The sequence below is a fragment of the Coturnix japonica genome, chromosome 7 (genome assembly GCF_001577835.2).
Source record: "Coturnix japonica isolate 7356 chromosome 7, Coturnix japonica 2.1, whole genome shotgun sequence".
Lineage (NCBI taxonomy): Eukaryota > Metazoa > Chordata > Aves > Galliformes > Phasianidae > Coturnix > Coturnix japonica.
Window position 1 is genome coordinate 4,698,994 of NC_029522.1, and position 25,782 is coordinate 4,724,775.

At 37.4% G+C, this 25,782-nt stretch overlaps 1 protein-coding gene across 9 annotated transcripts in view; it reads left to right on the plus strand.

Annotated features, from left to right (window-relative positions):
• The window catches only part of GULP1 (GULP PTB domain containing engulfment adaptor 1), a 179,676-nt gene that overhangs the window by 24,472 nt on the left and 129,422 nt on the right, over window positions 1-25,782 (plus strand). For 5 of the 9 annotated variants that reach the window (XR_004307906.1, XM_032445744.1, XM_032445748.1 and 2 more), the window contains exon 1: window positions 18,419-18,502. The exons of 2 other annotated variants lie outside the window; for them this stretch is intronic. Coding sequence is in view for 5 of the 7 variants with exons in the window: in XM_032445744.1 (XP_032301635.1) it covers window positions 18,434-18,502 (69 nt within the window). In the remaining 2 variants the exon portion in view is untranslated. Of the gene's footprint in view, window positions 1-3,130; window positions 3,217-3,606; window positions 3,722-18,418; window positions 18,503-25,782 lie in introns of those variants that run through there. 2 more of the 9 variants (XM_015867843.2, XM_015867846.2) reach the window with 2 other exon arrangements.

Here is a 25,782-nt window from a genome sequence, read left to right on the forward strand (position 1 = left end):
TACTTGCTGGAGGTGCCAGTATAGTGGCCTGGTTTTGAAATTGCTATGTGTCTGTTTCTGAGATATGCTGTGTGAGTTTTCCTAGTGATTTAGTTTTCAGGCTGTGATATGGGGGTGAATGGGGGAATCCCTTTTGGAGCATGCAAAGCACTTTACGTGCTAAAGATGTTTAAACAGTTCAGTATGGACTCGTTCTTGGTGAGCATGCAGCAAGAGGTAACCATGAAACAAACAGCAAAATGTTTGATCACTTTACCTGCTCACAAATGTGACTTAATCGTTTAAGACCAAATGAATTGTAATCTCTATATGTTGTGTAATAAGATTGTGGCTGTGTTTCAGTTATGAGGTCTATGATTAAATCAAGAAGTGAGAGGATGTGTTCATGCTCTATATCATGAGCAGTATTGTGGCATAGGCAGTGGGGTGGGCTGTGTTGCCTTTGTTCAGCTTTGATTTAAGTCAAGTATGTGATGCTGTTATTTCTTCATTGAAACATTTCTGTGAAAGAACGCAAAATCGTGAGCTTTGACCTTTAAGCTTAGAGGAGATCTTGTAAAAACATGAGTTGAGTTGCTGTGTTATATTTCAATCTGTATATTTATTTTAAAGATATTTGAAACCACCAGAGGTGGTGTTTCAAGGCAGCATTCAGTATATCTCCAGCCTGCTCTGTGGCTTCCTGTGCATCATACTAACTTCATCTATAGCACAAACTGGAACAATAGAAACAAAGTAGTATGCCAGAATCAGGTTCCTAAAGATGCATTTTAGCTGTAATTGTTAGTGACAGAGAAATATAAATGGGCCTATTTCTGCTTCCACTTCTCACATGAGAAGAAGTGTGGGAATGCATAGAAAACCTTTGTTTATATCTATATTCCTTGATTATGCTCACTGGCTTGCCAAATATCTAATGAAAAACTGCCTTGTCACTTGTTGAATGAAGGTTTCTCTGCCAGCATAATGTTATGGTACTGTTCTGCTAAACTAACAATAAAAATGGCATTCATTTGATGTGTTGTCATGGCCATTGTGAACTCTACCTATATGTTTAATGCAAGAGTTTATTTGCTTGCCTTCTTTCTTTTTTCTGTTAGTACTTATTTACACAGGGGTATTGGAGGCTCGCTATGTTGAAATCAGACAGGTTGACATTTAAGAGTATAAGGAATCATATTTTTATATACATACATATGTATGTGTATTTTAAAAACTGATAGTAGTGGTGGTCCAGGTGGAAAGTAGAAACAGTGGGCTATGTATGAATAGTAAAAGGAAATAAAGCTCCTGACCTTGTAGCAGAGGCAAATGCTTTTACCACAAGTTAAGTCTTCTGCACATCAGAAGTTTTTTTACCTATGTTATGTTCATCCTTCGAGGTTACTTAGTTTTTTGTAGCATGCTTATGGGCCAGGTGATAGTGATCTGATTAATGTAATGCATCCCATCATCTGTTGGTTTCCTACTGTACAAATCTCTTGAGCAGGGAATATTTGCTACAGTGACAGCATGAGTGTTACTGTACCTGTGTCTGGACCCTAAATATCCTTTTATATAATTGCTGTATATGATGCCTGTAGAGTTAGATTATACTTTAGTGCCTGCAAAATTGATAAATCTCTTTACTATCTACTGTGTTGAAATCATTATTAAACTTCCACGATTAGCATAATAAAATCCTGGATAAACGCAGGAAAAGCCAGGCTGGCTTAGCCTCTAATTTGCTGCTGCTGCTATATCACTGTGGCAGAGGGTTTCTGTGAGCAGATCTGTTAAGTAACTGATGCTCAAATAGTTAAATAACAAGTTTCCTGTTTCAGTTTTTTTCATGGGGCTGGGGGAAGAACCTTTGCAACCAAGGTAGCCACTAGTTTGAAGTAGCAGATTAGCTCTTCTAAGAGTTAAATTTAATTATTTGGGAGCAGTTTAGCTAAAATAGTCTGCTGAGTTGGTGGGAGGAAGGGTTGCGAAGACAGTTTTGTACCAGAATCCTGTAGTTAATACTCCCTCTGCTTTTGGATTTCAGTGAAAGAAACATAGCTTTCATTTTGTCTTTTGTCATCCGTGCAAAGACAGCAGGTTCTCTGGCTGTTGCTGCAACTGCTTGGTTGTGGGCTTGGTACCTGGGGTGGGTATTCCCTGCTGGGTGAACTGGGAAGCAGAATACCTGCACGCTGATGGGGCAAGTGCCAGCTGATGGCAAGTTCTCTGCCTGACTGACCTATTGCAAGATAAAATGCTTCACAGCACTTTCTCTTGAGTATATAGAGGATTTAAGGTATTCATCCTGCCCTTCCTCCCCACCCCCTGTGTAAGCCTGTGTTGATGTTACTGCATTGTATTTTGGCACGTGAAATGTACTGCGTCAGATCTTCAATGAGTGTGTTAGGTTTTAAACAATGCTGCTACATTGAGCTCCGAAGAATCCCTTGGTTGTATAGGATTTAAATATTTTCTGCTAGGACAGTAGGCTTGTATTTGGCTGTTTTAGTTAAAACTAATAAATTTTTCAGTTTAAGTCTGATAATTCTGTGAAATTGTGTTAGGGCTTTTATTCTCCTTTATATTCTTTAAAAGGAGGTATGCAAGTTCAGTGTATTGTGTTTCCACTGTTAGGCCATTTTAGTTAATAGTTTATTTTAACCATAGTGTCTTTAAAATTTCTCGTGCCATATTTCTGAGCAGATCACCCATGTGTCAGTCAGCCAGCTGGATTGTGACACAGCAGTCAGCAAAGGGGACCAAAGAAATGTAGTCATCTGTAACTTATTATTAAAGCCTCGGCATTCTGGTGGCCACAAGAATGAGGCTGGAATGTAAAATGAATGCAAAAGAGCTGAGCTCTGCTGGCTCTGCTCCTCCTCACAAATTTACTGTGCTCTTTTCTACACAGAACACAAACACACAGGGCTGTGCTTTAAGTGATCTTTCTCCTTAGCCTCTTACCTGGATGGAAAAAGCAAAAAAGGCTCTTCCATCTGCATTCCTTCTGTCTTCTGGGCTGAATTTGAACTAGGAATTGATAATCCTGCAGCTTCTCTCTGTTATTTGCTTTTCCTTGGGGGGCCGGGGTGGGGGGAGGGGCTGAGATCCTTGGGATCTACCTAGTTTTTAATGCCTGTTGATTCTGTTGGGGAACCTGGCTGCGATACTGCTTTATTTCATAGCATCCTTCAGACAGCAGCACGTACACTGTTTTTGCGGTACTAGCCAGTGAGTATGTAACCTGACAGATTTGCTTTTCAGTGCAGTTGTGAGTAGGCAGTAGTCACATTTGTAGGCTTTTCTTTTTTGTCTGTAACTAAATTCACTGTGCAATTGGTTAATTTCAGTCTGAATGCAAGAGCAGATGTTTTGCTTTAAAAAGGGTATCTTATTTATAAGCCTGTAGTACAAACATGCTTTGGGAGGGACGTCTTTTCAGGAAGCAGGGCAGCCCCCGGCCTTCCGGGTAGGAGGCAGCTCTGGGGCAGCAAGGACCAGGGACGAGTGTGCGGGTATTTTTAGAAGTGCTTCCAAAGGGTAGCGTGCTGTGTGTCAGTTTGTTTATGGTCCCGTTATGCAGAACACAGTGTATTTCCAGCTGGCTTCATGGTTTTAAGTTCTCAGTCTGCTGTTATCTGCTCCCTCTGAGCCACTGACTGGCGCAGCAAGAGGGACGCAGGCAGATAATGGAGCTGTCTTTTCACTTCAGTTTCCTTCTAAATGGCATCAAATGGTGATTGTTTCTCATTCTGCACAGCAAAAAGAGCAAGACACAGAGTTAGGGTTTGCTTTTCCTTGAGGTGGTGTGGGTGGGACTGCTGGAACTGAGCCAGAAGAATTTGGCACTGTAGCAGACTGTAAAGGGAATAATCTGTCTCTCCTGATGATGGATGGCACTTAGAAGGCAGCTGAGCCTGAAAGCCATTTCTCGTGCTGAGACACTGAGATGTGCGGGTCAGCCATTGAGCAAATGCGAACCTTTAAGTGCTAGCTAATAGTTTGGCAGGTTGAACCTGACAAGCAGAAAGTTTCTAGTGTAGGACCTGGGCATGTGCAAGTTGTGTTTCCTTTTTTTTTTTTTTTGGTATGTGTAACTTGTAGCCCTTTCAAATTGTGTGATAATTTGCTACTAAGTTTAGACACACCTTTAAGAAGTGTCAGCTAATATGAAATGTGTTTTAGTTCCTAAATGTAATAAATTGATACAATGAGAAGAACATAATTCTGTTTAACTGCTCATAAAAATATAGAGTTAAAAAAAATGTTACTGCAGCTGAGCAGGTGTTTTAAAATGTTTGGCCCCCCTTTTTCCTAAGGACATCTTCAGTAAATCTGACAGCTAGCTGAAGCACAGCATCCTTTAAAGAGTTGGCTGTGGAATACTGACACTGAGATTTGAAATCCTGTAATGGTGGAAAGCTACATCCTTACAGGGTAACCACAGCTGTAGGAGATGTTTCCAGCCTGACTGGACAGGCAACATTCTTAGCTCTTGAAGAGAAGGTTTATAAGATTAGTGTTTATTTAACTAACAACTTCACAATGAATATGTAAAATGTATCTGAAACTGTTATCATGTGTTTCTATGTGTTTGCTTTATTTTTAGTTGTTCATAACAAAGGTGAACTTTGGTTTTATGAAAAAGAATTGACCAGTTAAGTACGATTGCAAGTTTTTCCTCTTTATTGATGCAGAAGTTTAAATAGGCGATATATTAAGTACATTTGTATCCTGATGACTATGTGCTATATGGAGTTTTCATAAGGATGTTTCAGATTGTCAGTTCACCTTAATAAAGCACTTAGGGTAAGTAGGAAAATAAATTGTGATTTCCTTAGCAGTTATGAAGATCGTTGCGTTATTTTAGAATGAATTTGTATTACTGCTTTAATTGAATAAAACAACAGCATATGTTAGCTAATAGTTAGCACATATGTTGAGTATGTGCTACGAATCTGTTTCAGTTTGATCAGTCTGTTTTTTGATATGAGACCAGGCAATACTTTAAGTTCCAGTAGTAATTCTGTGTTTTGATGGTCCTGGGAAGCAGGTTTTTTTTTTTGTTTGTTTTGTTTTTTTTTTCCTGGATCTAAATTCTGAACTTAAATGTGCTCCAGCTTTGCTGTTTGTTCTTAACTGGATGTAAAGAAGACAGCCATGTTAATCTTGCTAAACATTTGTATCCTATAGTTGTTGTGATGCTATGAGATAGTGTGCTAAGAACAGGATGCTTGCATGCTGATGGAGTTAGTTTGATCCTTAAATATTTGTTCAGCAGATGCTGGACTATGCTGCCTGAAAGAGCTCATTGATATTAAATACAGTGCAAGACGCTGACTTTGTAGTTAATAATTGAATATGCTGATGTCTTTGAAATAAAGAGTGTGAAAATAAGTTTCCTAAATCATTGAACTTCAATATCTTTAGAAACATATTGATGATATGGGCATATTAGACTTTAAGAAATCCTCATTAACTGATCAAAGTAAGAGGAATCAGGGTGTCCAAATGTAGTTGTGGATACATTTTAAGTAGGTTTATTATACCTGTTATTGGAAGCCATCAACTATGGAAGTTATTCAATGATTTACGGGGAATTAAGTGGTGAAAAATATTTGATTGACAGAGTATGTTAGTTAGAATGCCAATGTCAGCTTCTACACAATGTAAAAATAATATGCTTGTCTTTTATTTACAAAATTGCATTATGGAAAGGAAAAAATCAAGGGAGAAATATGCTGTATACAGCAAGTTCAGGATGTCCCTTGTTAGAATGATTCTTTTCCATCCGCACTTGAAAAACATAGTGATACTACGAAGTTTTAACCAAGAAGAAACAAATTGATGAGTCTGCATATAATTTCAATTGGATTCAAGTTCACAGTAATCTTTATGGTTTTTTCCTGATTTTGAGAGAGAACAAATGTGATGAAAGGGGTAGGGAGCATGTCAAGTCTGTGCCTTGTTTTCTTAAGTGTTTTTCATAATTATATTTCTTGTTAAATTAATTCTGCAGACTTTGACTGACTTTTTGCTAATATTGTGATATGTTTTCTTATCAGGCTTTTATGTGCAGCTTTATTATGTGATTAAGCAATCAATTGGCATTATGCATGCATTTCCTACCGCAAGTGCTCTTGGCATGGCCTTACCATTACTTAGTGTAATTGGGTTTACCAGTGCTGCTCTGATTTTATAAATGAAAAGGATATTGGCTGCCGACTTCCATCAAATTCTAACTGAGCCAAGTGTTTGCAACAGATTATGAAAACTATTCATTTTCGATTTGCGTCTAATGCTTTCTCCAATGTTTCATGTTGTTTCAGATAGTAGCTGTGATTTGGATAAAAAGCTGTGTGAATGTCACTGTTTCTTGAGAATAACCTTCATTTCTCTTCTGCAGTGTCTCGGTATGGTTGGCAGCTTTCCTGGCTACAGCTGTGTGTACCTGGATATGTTTGTCTGTTCCTGTATTCAGAGCTGGATGGTCCCAAGTTTTTTATCTTCTAAGTTCTTCAAGTCATTTTATTTTGAAGCTTTAATTTTTAACCTTCCTTCATTGTGAATATTCCTGGGAAGTTATGAGGAAGAGATAAGATGGTTCTTATTAAGTTTGTCTTCTAAAACGTTGAACAGCTGTCCTATTTACAGGCAATGGCATGGGCATCAGTCATCCTATGTTTCTTGTGGCAGTGGTACACTTGTCCTGCTGCTGTGCACTAGTACACGTTGAAAAAAACGTACAGAATAGTTGTGGAAGAGAGCAACTTCTACAGATTTATGTGACAAGGAGTGCCTGTTTGTACCTACTTCAAGGGAAATGAAGACTGATCCGTAACAGAATTAGAACAGCAGGAAAGTTTATATCAATGCAGTTATCAGAGTTTACTTTCCAATTTTGGTTGGTTTCAGAGAAAAAAAAAAGCTAGCTTAGACTGTCACTGTTACTTAAGAGTTAAACCACTATGATCTGATAGCTGTCTTGGGTAGAGGAAAAAGAGTTTTCACTGAGCAAAGCACGTCATGTCTAAGCAATAAAAAGACTGCGTTTCTTTATGTTAGTTGGCACTAGAAAAGGTATTTGTAGCACAAAAGCGTTCAGAAGAATAAGATATTTTGACTTCAAGGAGGTATGTCTTAGCACCTAAATTCCAAGGCTTTCTAGCAGCTCTGTAAGTTCTGTGATCAGTTGACAATATCTTCATGAGTGTTTTTGGTTTTGCAGAACTTATTCTTTAATTATGGTAAAACTGTTTTTGAGTTTGTTTTAACATGTGCATTGCATTGAAGGTCAGCCACGTGGTAGTTGTTAGCCTAACTTTTTTTCAACATGTTGTCAGCTGTCCTACAGTTTCTACACTTACATGATTATTTCATAGTTGTAGATAGGTATAAAGACACAAATCATTTCATCTGTTAGACTACCTACTGATTTATTTTTTCTGGGTTCCTTACATAGCTAAGTGCACTGCAGTGGTTACTGCAGCTGAATTGTTGAATTGTGTTAGGTGGTTGAGGAGATAGGTGTGGCTTTGGCACTGTAACTTTTTTTTTTTTTTTAAATATTGAAACGGGAACAAGAAGTTCCTGCTTTAGCTTTTCAGAGGTGCTAATTTTCACACTAGGTGAAGAGTAATGGCCTGTCAAGTACAGCGGGTAGTTTTGGCCCTTAAATCTAGGTATGCTCTCACTTTCTGGCTTCATTTTCTGGTGTGTTATTGACAGCTGCATATGTGACAGTCTCTGTAGTAGTGTTTGGTTTGTTTTTGTTGAAGACTGTTGTAGTCTTGGGTTTCAAATACAAGCTCCCCAAACTAACTGCTCTCTTTTTGGACATTACTCAAGCTCCCATCTTATTGAATGCCTTTAAGACATAAGTTAGAGCTGCACTTCTTGCTTTTGTCATTGTTCAGCATTCAGTTTTGTGTCATTATTTTTGAAGAGGATTATTTTTAAGATCATTATGTGTAGAGTTTTGGTTTTTTTCCCCCTATCCTGATAAGCCTTACCAGAAGGAAAGCTAGGCCATTAACTTAATGATGTTGTTGCTTTTTATTATTTATGAATTCAGTTTTCACCTGGAAACATATTGCTATCTTCACTAGTGCACTGGGATAATCTTCTGGCAGAGAGCTCTCTAGCTTCTTCTTAGCACTGTGTGCCCTTCTCATACTTGTGGAGTGGTTATTTGATGGCTGTGGGTTTGTCTAAAAACTTTTTAAGTACTTCAGAGTCTTGAGCTTACAGAATGTGTAAGCTTTTCACATCGTCTTAAGTCAGAAACTTGGTATGCACATATATTGAATGTACATGGGAAATTTTTATTAGAGTGGTATAGTTGCCTAACAGCAGTACTGAGGTGTTTCTCTCAGCATGTGGGCTTAAATTGATTACTTAAAAGATTTTGTGGTTATTTTGCATATTTTTTCAGGGGTCAGCTACCTGATTAGTGGACATCTGTTCAATATTTTAGCATGGCACTTGAAATAATTAGTTGTTATATGATGCTAAAAAAATGTTTCTATTACAAGTAACTGATGGAGGGAAGAGTTACTGATATTTCAGAAGTTCTGTGTGCTGAGTTAAATGTTTTGTTGCCTCCAGAACTATGCTGGCTTGGTGCAGGATTACTTCTGAAAGCACATCTGAAAAGGAAATTAAGCACAAAAATGTTAAGTGATCATCATTTCATTGAATATGAAATATGGAGAAGAGGTGAATCTTGAGAGCTAAGAGGAGTTGTAGGAATCGTTCTTTTTCACTGAAAATCTAAGCAGTGTTGTGTTTTTTTTTCCCTTTCTTTGTACTTTAAAATGTGAACAGCTGTATGATTTGACAAAATATGCACAATCTGCTTGTAACACAATGCTGTGATAGGCATTTAATATATTATACAATTGGCTCATTAACTTGGATTTTTTATATTTCTTTTATGTGATTAGTTGCAAATCAATGTTTGTATCTATCAGTCATAACTAAATTTAAGTCCTAACTGGACCTCCCTGTCTTCATAGTATTTGCTCATGTAAACTTGGGAATGTCATACCTCAGTTGGCTTTTGGAAAATTATGGCTTTGTGTAAGATTGACTATTTGATTTGGTCTTTGAACAAAATTCAGTTCTCCAACAAATGAAGCTTCCAAAATCATAACACTGGAAGAAGGTGTGGAGTAATGGTGCTAGAGGGAGAGAAAAGCTGCTCCTTTTCTCATTTGTGCAGGGAGATATTTTGCAAGAAAGATGGAGAAGTGAAAAAGTTTGTGATTTTTGTAAATGAATGAAGGAATTTTAGAGCTTTAGATAGGAAATGGGTTACAGAAAAACCCAACTGGATTAGCTAGAAGTTGTAGCAAGTGCTGATGTTAGACACTGTTAGTCCTTTTGATTTGTCTTTCACATCTGATGTACACAGGAGTAGCAGCTGTGGGAAGGGAGTGGGTCTGGGTAGCACAGGTAATATGCAAGAGGAGCCAATTTAAATCATTTGTCTTACAAATCTTACTCAGAATGGTTGTATTGAATGAGACAACTTAATCTATAGCAGTCAGAATGTCTCAAAAGCTTACTCTCATACTCTGTTTACTATATTTCTACCAGGTCAGTACAATACATTGCCTGTTTGTTTGCGCTGTTATCACTTAAGTTGAATTTACACAGTAGCAGGTTTTGACGTCTCTTTTCTGTGTGATCATCAAGTTGCTGTTTCTTGCATTATATCTCTTGTTCAAATATCTTCACTGTTTGGTTTTTAGTTTCCATAAAGAATACCCTGTTTTAGTATGATGACAGATGATAACAGTATGAATGTGGTACACACGGGTGTCCTTCAAATTATGGTTTGTTTGAAGATCTGCTCTCAGAAAACCCTTTTTGACACATACTGGGCTATGTCTGAAACTGATTATTTTTTTTCTACAGATAAAGCCAATGAGAATTAGTTTTGAAATGAATATATAACTGGTATCATGCCTGTGTTAATCAGCTAAAGTGTTGTTAAAAATCATATGTTAATTATGTTAAATTGGTGACTTAGGAATTGGATTCAAATTACACTTCTTTAGAGAAAGAGGCTCTTGTTAGCTTTTCCCTATGCCCTAGCTACCTGTCAGGGATGTTTAGCTGTTAACCAGGTACTTTAATAATTTCAGATGATGTCCAAGGCACTTCCTGCTCAGAGAGACGGTTAATCTGCAGAGCCTTTCAGGGCTTTGCCTCATTTCACCCTGCTGAGATAAATCCAGATGTCTTTACTTTTGTTCACCCAGCAGTCATGTTTGGGGTGAATGCTCCATTTGGAATACTGTAGAACATGCTAGAGTATCTTTGCTGTTTCTCTATGAATAAGAGGTTGGGTATGAGTGTGTGGGAGAGTATCAAGAGGGATGGGTGGTGGTTGTTTTTTTTTTTTACACAATAGTAAATTAGCAGATGATGTGTGGATAGGCTTTCTTACCTTCGTTTTTGGTTCCTTTATTGTTATATTTAATGTCTTGTTACCAGCTCTTGAGCAGTTGGCAATTAACTTCCTGCTGTGATGATTTCTAATTAACTGGGAGAAATTTGATTTGGCTCAGAAGCCAATAGCATGAATACAATAAGGAGTAATTCTGCAGTGAGGCTTTGACCAAAGTTTGGTATTGTAAAATACAGTTTTTATTGTTTTTGTCAAGAATTGAATGTAGCTATAGAGAACAAGATCTTAGACTAATTCCTATCGAGTTGTTAGAAGGAGCTTGTTCTGTGTCAGTAGGAGTTAATCTTTGAGTTGGCTCCCCTGTTTTCTTCGTAGCGGTGAGCTTTGACGAATGGGGCTTTGCTGTGTCCGGATCACACAGCTTAGTTACAGTCAACCATCCCACCCTGTTCTGTGGAAACTCTCAGCAGTGATTTTTTTTTTTTTACGTGCTATGGCTAGTAGAGCTGGTTTGGGGCTTCAAATTGAGTGTCTGAACAGAAGAGCTCTATCTGTGTTTTAATGTGTTTTGCTTTGTTTATCTACCTAAAAGAAACTTTATTTTGTTTCAAATTGTTCTTAAGGTCATAACATATGTACATAAACATCATTTGGGTATAACTCATTGTAGTGGAACATTAGTTCTTGTGAAAGTGAATGCCATATTGCCTTCACAAAACTCACAAGTCAGTAGCTAGATTGTTTTCTGTAGTACAACCTGAATTTTACTCATACCAATATTTTTTTTGTGTGACAACATTACAGTATGTCTCTGGGTGTGAGGAATGATGCAGGCCATATATCAAATGTAGCAGCAGCATGGAGAAAAGTAAAGTTGTAGTGTCCAATGTGTCTTAGAGGCTCTTAGACTCTGTAATACTCAGCAAGGAAGTGTATGACTACATGCTTGAGTTTTACTGTGTTTGAAGCAGATACATCTGTAATACACCAAGAAGGCACAGAGACATTTTTACAATTTTTTTTTATTTTTTTGGTTTTTTCTTTTGCTGATTAAATATGTCAAATAATCAAAACAGTTAGTAAATGAAAGAATATCTTTTAGGTTTTTTGTCAGGTTTGCAGCAGAATTGATTCAAACTCTTAACTGGCAAAAGGGTACACATGGGCTGTAGTTAAAACGTTACTTAAACTTTTGTTTTAAACATGATGAAGAAGAAATGTAGGTTTTGAGACTCTCAGGTTGTTTGTTCATATGGCCAAGAGTAAATATGGACAGAGTTGGTCCAACAGAATGATGTAGTAAGATCATCTAGAAGCGCTATCTTCCCTTATTCAGACAAATGCTTGCGAAGCATGATATTACCAGTGCTCCATCATGCAATATTATATAATAATGAAGTTGTGTTTAACTGGAATAGGTAGCTATTGCTGTCTAATGCAAAGTATAGTAGTCTGTAGCAGTGCACAAATTGCAAGGTATTTGTAGCTGTCAGATCAAAAAATTGCGGATTACTGCAGGCATCAATAGCCTGTTGTCAGTCCACGTGAGTTGTGGTTTCTGGCTTCTCAGCAGAGTGGGGTTTTAATCTAGAAAGCCATGGAGGCAGTAATTCAGTATGCATAGCAGCCTTGCGGAACTGTATTTTAATTTTTGTTGCTCTGATTATTGGAACCCATTTGCCAAAGAATTCTTAATTAGTTATATAAAATATTAAGTTTGTTATAATGAGTGTTTTGTGTGTGTGTGTGTATAATATATATATATATAATATATATAATATAATATATATATATACTGCATCACTTGGAACTTTTGTCTGTGGTGTGGTGTTTAAATTAATCCAGTTAACAATCATGGTTTGGGACTACTGAGTTACTTGTCTAAAAGTGGTTTATCCATCTAATTTTTTTGTTTGTCTCCACTATTTTGTTGTTTTGGCTTCTCCTTGCAAAAAAAAAAAAAAAGTTCAGATATATGTCTTTAAGTCCTGGACTACAGCTAAATGGGCTTTTTTAATAGAAAATGTTCAATGCCTCTGAGAGCTTTTAAAAATTCTGATGGAAATTGAGTCTATAGATTTAAATTAATAAAAACTATGTGTCCACACCTTAATACCTTTTCCTGATGAGAAATACTTTTACCTCATTGAAAAATCCATCTTAAATATCTTAAAAAGATTCTTTCATTTGTTTCTGGCTAAAGGAGCTCTTCCATGGAGAGCATACCTATGCAGTATCTTTATTCTGGATTGAAATGTGCCAACAAATCACCAGTTATCTCAATATGCTGTCTTGTTTAGTAACTGATTATTAAATATAGTGTTTTAGTTTGGCAGTTAGTTTTTTATCCAGACAGTATTACTGTCTGGATAAAGTGTACTTGACAGTTAGAATATATGTGAAGATTGAGATTTCATTTTCTATCATATAGGTAACCTGCTGCTTAAGAAACATTTATCTGAATGGCTTATCATATCTACGGGTTGTCAATACCTGCGTCAAAGAAGTTACATTTTATCGTAAAGAAAAAGGAATATCTGTGTCCAAGGCAATCTGAAATAATGCCAAGGAAGTTGTCAGGGATGTAAAATATGTTTCAGTTCTAGTGCTCCCAGCACTGTTCTCTACAACTTACTGTGCTCCCTTTTGTTGTTACTGTTTTTGTTGTTTTATTTTCTTTTCTGGATCATGATGAAACATCCAGGATGATTCTTGGTAGTGCTTCTGACATCTTACTATGTCTTGTATCAGCCAGAGCAATTTTATTTATGTGGTGGCAGTCTCCTGTGCGTGATGATGCTGCTGAATTGGTGTAATCATAGCAGTTGCAGCAAAGCTGATGGTATTTGTAGCTTGCATTGCTCCTGTTCACAAGTACAGTCATAGCTCTTGTCTTACCTTTAGTTGTACACTCCAAGATCGTAGTTAAGGATAAAATGGATTCAGACACCAGCAGGTTAACGTTGTTTCTAATTTATGCATTGTAGTCAAGGAGTATCTTTGAAATGTGATCACAGCAGATAAGTACAGCCCAGAAGAGATTGAAAATCTTTGTAATCCTCTGTGCAAGACAGTCTGAGATTCTGGCTTTTACAAATTATTATAAACATATTTGTTCATGCCTTGCTTACAAGTGATGTGCTGCATGACATCCGGGAGGCTATGTATGTTATGAAGGTGTTATTGTAACTGCTATAGGAATATTGCAGGATGAAACCATTTTTATCTTTGAAGGGGGCTGTATTTATTTCAGTCGCAGTGACTTCAATATTTACTTATTGAGTAATCGAGTGACAGGCATTTTTATGCAGATGGCAGAGACTGATCTTTGAATCCTGCTGGTCCTTAGCAGTTGGCAAGTCTTGCTGCATGAAGACCTCCAGCTTGAATACTGAAAGCATTTTTCTTAATCAGCCCAGAATGATATTGAAACAATAGATATTGACCTGACGTTTATTCATAAAAGTATCAATTGATGTAACGCTATCTGATATTAAGTCAGAAAGGAATTTGATCTTTTTGATTATTTCCATCAGTTGAGATTTTCTGTGAAGAGAGTGATCTAAGTGTCAGCTGCATTAGGTTTGTCTCTGTATCACTGTGATCAGGTTGAAAGACAGCAATGAATTGCTTGGGACTGTGTGTTGAATGATTTGGAGCTCCTACACTCATTTTGTTTCTTGTTTGAGAACATGCTGATAGTTTGAGTGTCCTTCCTAAACCTAGAATTGAAGATGTGAACTAATGTGTGTTCTGATGTTCAGAGCATCTACTTAATACTTTTTTTCTCTGGATACAGAGAGAACTTGTTTTATTGTTGGAAAATAACACAGCTATTTGGAAAAATACCCAGGCTACAGTATTCGTGTTGACAATTTTATTTTCTAGGCATAACAGTTCTGTTTCCTTTTTATTCCCATTTGTGCAGAGATAAAACCATGACAAATCATGTTTTTTTAGGGGCTGTGATGCTCAAGTAATATAGTTTTATGTGATTTTGGGCTGTGTGGATTTAGGCAAGCTGTCTTGTGTAACATGGCATTATTTTAATGGTTTTCCATAAGTCACAAACTCTATTGCTGGGTAAAACCATTTTTTTTTCTTAGAAATGGGCTCCAAATGAGTAACTTGTCTGAGCTTAAATCACAGTTGCTATCTAAACAGGAATATGAAACAATATCAAAAAATATAAACAGAGGACTATTTGCTTCCTTCCTTAAATCAGTTTTAAATGAGCAGATGTCAGATTTTTAAGAGCAGACTTAGAATGCTAATTTCGCTTTTATGCTTAAGGGACTGTTTAGTGGATGCAGAGAACCTGCTCTGAGAAGTCGCTGCATTCAGTGGTTGGGCTCACCCTGGCTCTGGGGATGCAGTGGAAATGCTGAGGCACAGCCTGAAGCACTGATTCAGCACCTGGTGGGAAGGCTGGGCCAACTCAGGTGCATACAGTGAGTCCCAGTGGCTGGAAAGGGAGGACACACCCTTCCCAGACCTCATTTAAGGGTTGGCAGTGGAAGTGGTGATCTGTCTCTGGAGGTCCCTGCATACCTGAGGCTTTTCAAAGGATGGATGACCTAGACCATAATTATAATTACTGTTGTTTCGTAACCAGTGTACACTCTGAATTCTAGTGCTGTACAACAAAGGTGGTTTATTTGTTTCAATCTTTTTGCGTTAGTGAAGATGGTGAGGTTTCAGAGATACTTGCAAGTTGCCAGACTTGAAGCAGCCCTCTGAGAGACCCAGCTCTAACGATGAGTACATCTCCTACTACTCAGGGTTACAGTGTAAACCTTTCTGAAATAAAGGAGTGCAGCACAGTACAGATCAGCTCTGGAGTGTGGAGCTGTTGTTGAAGGACTTCTGCTGTTTTTCGAAGGACTTCTGCTGTCTGGGGATGAACTTGGGTTCTTCACCCACTTGAGCCCGCATATGCCTGTCCTTCATGTTTTGGCATGGTCTTAAAGTTTTGGTATTGTTTACAGTGATATAATATGTTGATTTTTTTTTTCTGTGTTATTTTCATATTGGACTGTAATCTGATTAAGACTTTTTCATCTCATAGATGTGAGAGGTAACATGGATACAGATAAGAAAAGTTTTTTTATACAGTCTAACTAAAATATTTTAGCAGAGAAATGCTTTGATTTGGATTTTTTCATTGATGGGTTAAGTAACAAGGAGTTTGTCTTTTTTTGTTGTTCTTTTTCTGGCTGAATTTAAGTATTAGCTGGTTGGTGACATTTTCTTTTTTTCTGGGGTGTGTGTTAAGATATAATGCTTTTTTTTTTTTTAAACTGTATTCATGACAGGCTTTTTGTGTCTGTTAGTAAACTATTAGGATTTTGTTCTTGTGTAGAGACTGGCAGTGGAGCAAAGCATGTGTAACCTCTCAGGTGATGCACTCAGAACTGGCATTTATAAGGCAAGGAGCTTGGTATTTTTTGCAGTAGAACTGTCTGGAGTTCTTACTTGATTGCTTTGATACACTTTCTTATGAATGTTTTGAAGTTGAAAATTAATAAATCTGATGTAGATGTAAAACACTTGCCTTCACATGTGGTTATTTATATTAACATAGCAAAACAAGTGTTCATTTATGTCAGTTTCCCTTACCTGTTTTGCAAAAGAATTACTGCTACTAACACTTCCAGACTTCTGTGCATCTTTCAGATTTTTCCAGGTATCTTCTGCTGACTCATTTAGCTGTGTGCTCATGCTGTTTCCGTGCCACAGGTCAGCAGCTGGGGCACAGTTTGGTGGCCTTTAATGATCTGATAAGAAATGAACACAGCATTGCATCTTAACTCCTGATTCAGTGGTCTGTCAGATCTTTACCGTTCTTTCTTGGCAAGGTGGAAATTCCTGTGTTTTCTTTTTTTTCTTCTTTGTTTGTAGAGATAATAAAATTAAATTAAAAAAAAGAATACAAGCTAAAACCAGGAACAGTATTATAAAACAAATGTAACGTGTCGTCTAAAAATAGATTTGTGGACTGCTGCCATTGTGGCAGGTAGATTGCCCGAAGTCACAGCATTGCTGCAGTGTGAGTGCCATTTGGTTCATCTGTGCTAAGCCCTGTAACTCTGGATTACCAGATGGCTCATTTTAAATATTCTCACAATGGTGTGTTAAACAGCTCGTGCCTGTCCTTAGCTGGACCTGCTGTCTGTCAGGAAGCTGTAGCATCTCTAAGATTTCCGACACAGGATTTCTTCAGTTTGCCTTCAGATTCAGGCTTTGGGCATTTCTCTGCATCCTAAGAAGATTTTTCCTTGTCAGGTAATTTCTAACTATTATTTGGGCATAAATAAAACAGTAATAATAATTGTTGAGGGAAGTCTGCATATATTCCTTATTTCTGTAGTCTTAGTCATCTTTAAAAAAAATCCCTGCAATAAAATTTTTCTTGTACAGAGGATTTAAGCTGTGTTCTACTTTGATATTTCTCTCTTGCTTCAGAAGGCCTGCATCAATTTCATCCTTGCAAATACGTTATTGTATCTACATTGCCAAATTTGAAGTGTAAGAAATGAATATGTTTTATCTGGGTATTTGCCTAATCCTTTATGATGGCTTTTTTCCTTATCTTTTCCTCACAGGTAATTTTTGGCTGTGAGCAGTCAGAACTACGGTGAAGTGCCCTTACATTGAGCTTTCTGAATTAACCTTAAATGAAGAACTTAATGATTTCTCTGGTTTTTTTTTTTTTTTTTTTTTTTTTTTTCCCTTAATTGGTTTTCTCATTTTGGTTTCTTGAATAATTCTAACCGCCACATCAAAGGTCTAAAAGCTTCCTGTCCCTCTTCCTGTGTTAATGTAGGTTGTCTAGACAGCCATCAGTCATATGAAGAGGCTTCTTGTCTACTTGTGCATGGCTGTTATCTCATTTGTGTTCTAGTTGGTGCTTCCTTTTTCAGTCTGCTATATCTCGTTATTGGGTGGCCTTGTTGTTGCACTTGTACCACATGGCTACTTTCCTCTTTTGAGTACTTTAGCTTTGCTTTCTGTCTTCCATCACAAACTGTACACTTGACTTCAGGCCTTTGCGTCCACCAGTTCAAGTGGAATTTTTTTCATCCTGCAGTTCCTAAAGAATCAGGTTGAAATAACTGGGAACCGTTAGCTCTAAGATGTTATCAAGCATCATGTGTCTTGCTTGGATTAGACCTTGACTAAAATGCTGCCTTCAAGATTTGGGTGGCTTCTATCAGGTTATAATTATAAAGGTACCAGTGGGGGGATGTCAGCATTTGCTTAGAGTTTGGTGCTGTCATGACAATTGAATGGTGCTAGCACTTAATTATGCAAAGGCAAGGGAAAAGGTTTTGTGTTGGAAATTTGTAACATATTCTCTGATACAGATAACCTCCAGTATTTATTACTTGAGTTTTCCTACAAAGGCATTTTCAAAACAAATGAAGTATGTGAGCATGATGCATTGTGTAATTAATAATATTGACAAGTGTTTTGTTTGGCAAAGTAACAAGGTAGTGAAATAGCAATTTTGTGGTGTAGTATACAGTCTTTGAGAAGGTGTTTTTGATATATTGGCACTCAACTTTTGTTCTATTAATATACTAAATTGTTAGTCTGGCACATTTGGGGTATGTTTTGGTCTTAGCTTACCAGGTTACAGGAAAATGTAGTAAGACAGAATGTATTCTTTTAAATTATAGGAAGCAAAACACCCTGTAGCAAATGGGAACTGTTTTCAGACTAACTGATATTTTCATTTTCTATTTTCTCTTAGCTTGGTGTTTAAAAAGCAGTAATGTGTCATCTGCTCAATACAAATCAGCAGGTCTGAAGAACTTGCTGTATTATTAGAGGATGTAGTCAATAAATTTGCTGAACCATTTGTAATTAATTTGAAGTAGATAGGTAACTGATGATAGCAGTAACTTATGAAAGTAATTCACTTTTAGTAATATGCAAAAATCATGCTTTCTTCAGTAGGTATGGCTTCTGTACCAGCCAACTTAAGTACAGTGTATTCCTTGTACCGGTCCTGAAGCCTTTTTGCCTATGTTGCCATTTACCTGCTCAACTAGGAATACAAAATCAGCAAAAAGAAGTCCTTATTTTCAAGTTGAGGTAAGATCTGGACTTGTACTACCACCTGCCTTGCTTTTGGGAGAAGCATTCTGAGGTTCAAGTTAAATACGAACTTAACTTTCTCAGCAAGTTGAGATGGTAGTAAAAATTTTTAAATCTCACTTGATTAAATTGCAAGATATTTGTACAAGCTTTTAGCTATATATATTTATATGGAATTTATAATATATGTATTTCTTGCAATTATTCAGTACATATGGAAATACGAGGAGGAGAACTAGGAAGAAACAGTGTCACCTTTGTTAGAGTTGAGGTACTGAATTTAAATAGATTTTAGAATCTCTTGGCTGGAGATGAGGTTACCATCTTATTACTGGCATTTTGCGCAACTTTTGCTCAAATTATTAGCTGTTTATTTTCCTTTTTTCAGAAGATAATTCTGAGATGTCATCTGAGGTAATGGTGTTAAACTTGAGGGACAGTGCTCTCTTGGGAAGCAGGGAATCCAGGCTGGAACAATTAGCTGGCTTCATGCTGTGTTTTCATGTCTCTCGACATTTGTTTTCTCCCAGGTATTGGAAGAGAAGTAATAGTGGGATAGCAAGCATTGTAAACCAACATAAATTGCTGCATCTGGTGGTACCAAGTGATAGAAGATATTAAGGTCTTTCCTGACTTAGCAGGTGCTGACACCACCCTTGAAGGAAGCTGAGAAAATATTTTGAGTGAAAATAGATGATGCTATTTGCTTGTGTTGTATTCTGAGAGATTGTTTTATTGCGTTTTTTGAATTGCATTTCTTCTTTATTCACTATAGTAGAGTGAGTTTTGGTTTTGCTTGAGTACTTTAATTTGGCACTTTGTCAGGCTGAAATGCCTTTGATGTTTGTTTTCATGGATTTGTAAGCCTTGAGTGTGAAGCTCTGTTCTTGAAATGAAATGCAATGACGGATCTCATCAGAGCATGTTGTCAAATAGGAGGCATTGGTGTCTGGTCTGATTTTACTTGATACCTTAGTTTGTTCTGCCTTTTTCTTTAAGTAACTGTTAATTAGATGGGTTTAGTTGAAAAACAGTTGAGAAATAATGGGAAAATGCTGACAGTGAAGTCAGCGAATGAAGGTGTCATATGATGAGGACTGTTGACATATATATTAAAGAAAGCAAGGCCAGGTAATAATTGTGGAGAAAAAAAAAATGACAGGTCTGTGTATTTCAGAAAAGAAGAGTTATTACATAAAGGCAGCAAAAGGCAGAGCACTGAAGGTTATATTTGCATGGGAGATGCCGAGTCCATTATTTGATGGATCAGAGAAGTAGCAATCTGCTGCTGGTTATGTACAAGTTCTAGGTCTTGGTATCTCTGTACCTGAACACTGTAAGCAGATCCATGGGGGCCGAAGGGAATAGTGTTACTGAATGTTTCTAAGTGAATTATCAAAACTTTAAAGATTTAAATTGGTATATCTGCTTCGAAAGTATCTTACAATTTAGAACAATGCAGTGTGAAGGCTGGGCTCCTTACTTAGGAGGGACTGTCTCATGCCACTCTTGTACAGTCAGAAACAGCAAGGGAAGGCTTCTTGGGCTCCTGTTTTTGTAAGAGTGGTTTGAACTCCCTTATAGTGAAACAAGAAATGGTAGTATTTCTACATGTGAACTGAGAGTATAGTGTTTGCATTTATTGTTACAGTGAGGTTAACAACCAACTTTTTGTTCAAGGAAAGGAATTTTTTAGTCTAGTGCTGCATACCTTGCTTATGTTTAGTGGAATTTAACGAATAAATGGTTAAGCTGTTAGATGTCAGGGGTTTCTTGTTCGTCTAGAGTAGTTGTAGGTAAGGAAATTACAGGTAAGCATTTGAATCAGAATTCCTATCTGAAAATACACTTACATTTCTGATTTAGAACTTCCCATCAGAATTCCATTGGGAAGGTTGTGTGAAGTGTTGTGCTATTAACCTGATAGTAGTGCATCTCCTTAAATTGAATAAGTTGCATGACTTAACACAGCAGTTCACATCTAATTTGTTTGTTTTAGTGCATGAGAAACTATGAAGTTAGTAGTGACAAAGGTTCAGATGTGTTGACAAATTAGTGGTAAATTCAACATGCGAATAAGTGGCTGCTGGTTTTCTTTGCAAGTAATCTGTATGTGAAAGTGTAAACTGTTTTAATAGCAGCTGTTAGCTGTACGTTGCTGTAGTATCTGTATGTGTTAAAAAACTCTGGGTGGAGAGGTTCTGATTTTCATTTTGGTTTCAAGTCAGTGGAATTTATATTGGACTTCTCTTATTGTTTTCTGTTTAAAGTAGTTCGAACAAAGCCAAAAGGCTGTTTATGGCCTGTGTTGCTCCGTTCTGTTTTGACTTTTAAGCAATACTCTTGGCATGGTCAGCCTTTGAGTATGGCAGCTCCAAGCTGTTGACTCAGAGCTCTGGCAGTCCAAGTTACTATGTTTAAGTAACCATGCTGTTGAGAGAGTTGATGCCTGTTGGCATGAATACTGCATATCTATTTTTCTTTTCCTGCTTTTTTTTTTTTTCCTGTTGATTTCTCTCCCTTCTCCACACCTGTTAACTTTGTGCTTAGACGAGAAGCACTGCTGCAAACTCCCTGCTTCTCTTTGAAGTGGAAAGAAAAGCTTCTCTGGATAAAGAAAAGGCAGCAGCTGTGAAGTTCGTATTGATTTATTGGAAAAAATGCAAAACCCAGCAGCTTAACAGTGATGAATGAGGTTTATTTATGGATATGTCTGTGGTACACTTGTATAAAACATGAAATAATGAAGCTGAATGTTTTTAAGAGTGTGTAGGGAACTAGGAGCCTTTGGGAAAGTGAATTTTTTATTTAGCTCAGTGAAAGGAAGGTAAGGTAAAAGTTTGCAGCTTTTCTTTGTCTGATGTGAGAGTAAACATGTCATTTCAATATACATTCAAACTTCCAGTGAAGGTACTTCTGAGGAAGTGGGCAACTAAAAGACAGGTTCAGCTGAGTCACCCTGATGCTGCTGGCTTCCTGAGCGTGTCCTTAGTCTGGCACCAGGATGGTTCTTGCTCTGTTATTACAGTCTTCTAAAAATGCTCCCTTTTTCTTTCCATGCCTTCTCAAAACCTATTTGCTAGTTCACGTTTCTCATTGACCTCCCTCATGCATCTTGATGACCATGGTGGTTGGTGTATGCAAATACTTGCTACTTTTTGCTGAAAAGCTCCTTGGATTTTGAATATTTTCGTGACGTCTTTATTTGTTGCTGTTGTTGAAGAAGTCTGTGTAAGCTCATGACTTTATGCTGGTACTTCCCAACTCAGTCTCAGACATATCATGTGATTCTGATTTCCTGGTTGGCTAGCGTGAAAGGCTGAGAGGCTGTTGTTTTTTAATCTTCTTTCTAAAATAGAATAGCAGATAAACTCATCCTTAACTTTCTTCCTTAGACGGCATTACTACTTTGTCAAGGTTTGCTGAAAGATTTTTCTCACAGGACGAGTGAGAGCTGAGACAAAAAAATAACTAAGCTTGTGAATTGCAAATGGATCTTGTAGCCTGATGCTAAGTGGGAGTACATGGATTTACTTTTTTCTCCTGACAATATCACCTCAAAACCTCACCCACGCATGCACTGGATTCTGCCTTAATTGCTGTGCTTGAAAATTATTTCTGCAGCATGGGGCAAATCCAGACCCATAGTAGAATAATGTTATTAACAGAACTGCTTTCCTGACCAAAATGTGGAGCCATTTTGTAGATGTGGATTTACTCAATGTATTTAATATGCTTAGATACTGAAACCTACTTGTGAATTTGTTTTTTGTAGCTGGCTTATGCAGTATGTGGACTCTAGAAACTTAAATACCAAGCAGTATTTAAGAGCAAAATCCTTTCTTTAAGAGCACTGAGTAATTAAACTTTAATAGGTGCGTGTAGGTTTAGTATCCATCCTTTATTGTGAGCAAGGAGAGAATATACCATTGTAAGGTTACAGCAGAAGTTAAATAGAATACTCATACACTCTAACCTAGAAATGCTTATGGCCAGGATTGATCAGTGTCATCATCGAGGTCTGAAATAGACTGGTGATGGGACTTAAAAACTTCTGCCTTATGATTGATTTGTAATTTTACTGTATTGAAGTTAAAAGAAGCAGTACAGGTTTCTTGTGTTATTTCGCAGAGGCTTAATTTTTCTTCTTTTAGTTGTAATGTATTGGAGTAGTAGATGGTGGGAAACTACTATGCATGACCTGTTTCAGCTAGATAACGCTATTGACTTTTTTGTCTTTATTTCAGTGCCTCTGCTTCAGTTATAATTAACTTCATTTCTGATTCTTGATTAGCTTAGTGGTAGGATGTCATTAAAGCATTTGATTCCCTAAGGACATGATCTATAAGGCAGATCTTTCCAGTGGAGAGTCATGATTTAGCTAATTTAAACATAATTTAAACAGCAGTTGGCCTAATACCCTGGAGTGGAATTTGAGATACTTAATGTCCAAGAGCTTAATACCATAAATTAGTTGTTGAGGTTAAGTGCTCTTTAGAGATCTGCATGAAGAGCCAGGGGAACAAATAATGCCTGTTTTGTTCTCTTTATAATAGACAAGTCAAGATTTGAAGGAAGATGAAGGCAGGAGTCGTGCTTAATTTACAATTATCATTTTGCATGTTATTGGAAAGATTTTGTTTCATCCAAGCGGTTATAATATTTGGCTAGACTTTATATTTGGGTTTTTATTTTAATGGCCCATTCAAATAAATTAACATAATAAAAATGTCTTCATGCAGTTGGAGCAAGCTAATGATCTCTGACTTTGGTGTTCCCTGATATTTTGCATTTCTTTGAGGTTTTGTGCGGAGATGCTTGTAGTTACACAAAGCAATTTTTATAAGATGCAGAGAATTGTTCTTCATATTAGCATCTAAATGGTTTTGTCAAGCTGAGCTGATAACTCAGAATGCTGTGCGGCAGAGTCAGACTTGAGGGTAAATGAGTTGGATTCATAATTTCCTGACTGTTTTGGCCCAGCCCCTGGAGTGTAACTGCCATTTCTCCCAAGAAGAGATGGTTATACACTGTAATGTTTCCAATGTAAGTAAGTTAACACTGTGGTTTGCAGTTCAGTAGTGCAGCACAAAACAGTGTTGAAGCTGGTGGAGGCAATTCTGCTGTTTTTCCACTTTGCAGTGTATTTTGTTAGCCCATGTCAGGATGGAACTGCAGCACATGTTTTGTCCCTGACTGGTCCCCTGATAATTTGCTGTTCAGGGTAGCGTGACATGTGCTAAGTGCAATTCTTTCCTAAGTGCTTTAGGAAAGAATTGCAGGGCATTTACCTGCCTGGGATTTGTTGTTGGTTTGATTCCTTGAGAGCATTTAGGTGACACAGTGTGCTCCTGTGTACCAGTAAAAAAAATATAATCTAACTATGTGCTTGGTGGTGCTGACAAGCATGTTTTTACTTGAAGTTTGGTTTGTCTCTGCTGTTTCTGTGACACTGCACCTCCGGTCTGTCTGTCACAGTATCTCTGCTCTTCTCAGCAGCTGGGCTGCTACTGTTACTGCTTTTTCTTGCTTGGCTGTATTGCCTGTGGCATCATTGACTGGAGATGCACAGTTGCTTCCAGGTGTGTTTTATGTTCTTACTTCGAGCTGCTTCATATACCTATATTACCAGCATCATCTGGCCATTTGGGAGTGACTCATTCTTTTTTAGAGGACCATTAAACTTTTCTGAGATTAAGCAGGTGGTAAAGGTTCTGCTGAACTTCTAATTAATTTCTTTTTTATAGGCAATTATCCTTTCTCTTAGTATGCTTTTAGGTTCTAAGATTTTTATTTTTAGTCTAACTTTAGTCTTTAGCATCTCCAGAAGTCAAGCAGTGTTATTAAATGTTTTAAAGTAATCTCTGTTTTTTGTTGTTTTATTAAAAGATATGGGTGCATTGGTGTGCCTGTTGGCAGTGTGTAAGGTCAGACTCTTAATTGCCCTTCAGTTTAAGGTACAGTTGAGATGCCATCCTCACTGCTTTATTCTTGTTAATTTAAATAACCACAAGAATAGAGGATTCGCATATAGAAGAAAGGAGGCCAGCAGAACCAAGATCTGCTCTGTTATCAGGAACTGTTAACGCTGCAGGGACTGTTGGATGCGGATGATGAAGTTTTTGGATGATCTAGTGCGTTGTTGCTTGCTTAACAGAATGAACTGATTGGCTTAGCACATGAACAAAATGTTTCCCCATTAGACTGCCAACACTTGCTATGCAGTGTGGCAGTTTAGTGTTTAATCCTCACTCATTCATGAAGCTACAAGTGCAAGTATGATATTCCAGATCTTTGGGTATTTCTTGTGCTTCAAGTAGAACTTTACTGCAGTGTCACAGTGTGTATCTGCCAGGCCAATTGAGTATTTTGTTTCATTTTCTCCACTGAGTCTTCTTCCTTGATGTGGTTGTTTATCTATGTCTTCCTGGCTAAACTTGTCTTTATTCTTTATGAAGTGATTTATGCTAACTTGCACTTAGCTGTTGCCTGTGATTTATACGCTTTCCTTGGCATTTCTGGTTTCCTGTGGTTCAAGGATGAGGTCTCTGGCATGGACTTCTTGCTGCTTTTTTCTTATGTCAGTTATGATCAGTTCAATAGAAAACTAGTCTGGCCTCAGAAATGTTATAATGATGATGTCTGAAGTGGCATTATAATGCCTGACGTAGTTATCTGCTTTGTCTATAGAGTTGTGTTTTGTATGTTCTTTGTCTCTGTGCTGTTGAATAAATCAGCAAGACAAAATTTGCTGAGGGGGGAAAAAGGTCAATTTTACTGGGATGCTTGGAAATGGTCCAACGTCATGTTCTGAGATGTTACAGGTAGGAGTAGGAGAGACTAAGATCTCATCTGTGTTGTGAACTCCAGATAACAAGGGTAGCATTGAGAAAAGAAGGTTGCCTTATCTGCCTCCCATCTTTCTGTTTTCTTTCTCTGTGTTAGAATAACATAGGATGAGGGGTAACAGCTTCAAAGTAAAGAAGGAGAAGCTGAGGTTAGTTATGAGGACAGTATATTTTTTTTACTTGAAAGTTGGTGAGGCACTGACACAGGCTGCCTAGAAAAGCTGTGTATGCTCCATCCCTAGAGGTGGTCAGTGCCAGGTAGGATGGGGTTCTGGACAGCCTGATATGATGGTGTTAGTTATACCCAAGGTGGGAGGAGTGAAACTTGGTGGGCTAAAGTCCTTTCTAACCCAAGCCAGTCTATGATGATGTGAAAATGTAAGACATACAACTTTAAACTTGGTGCACTTATTTCTGCACTAAAGGTGA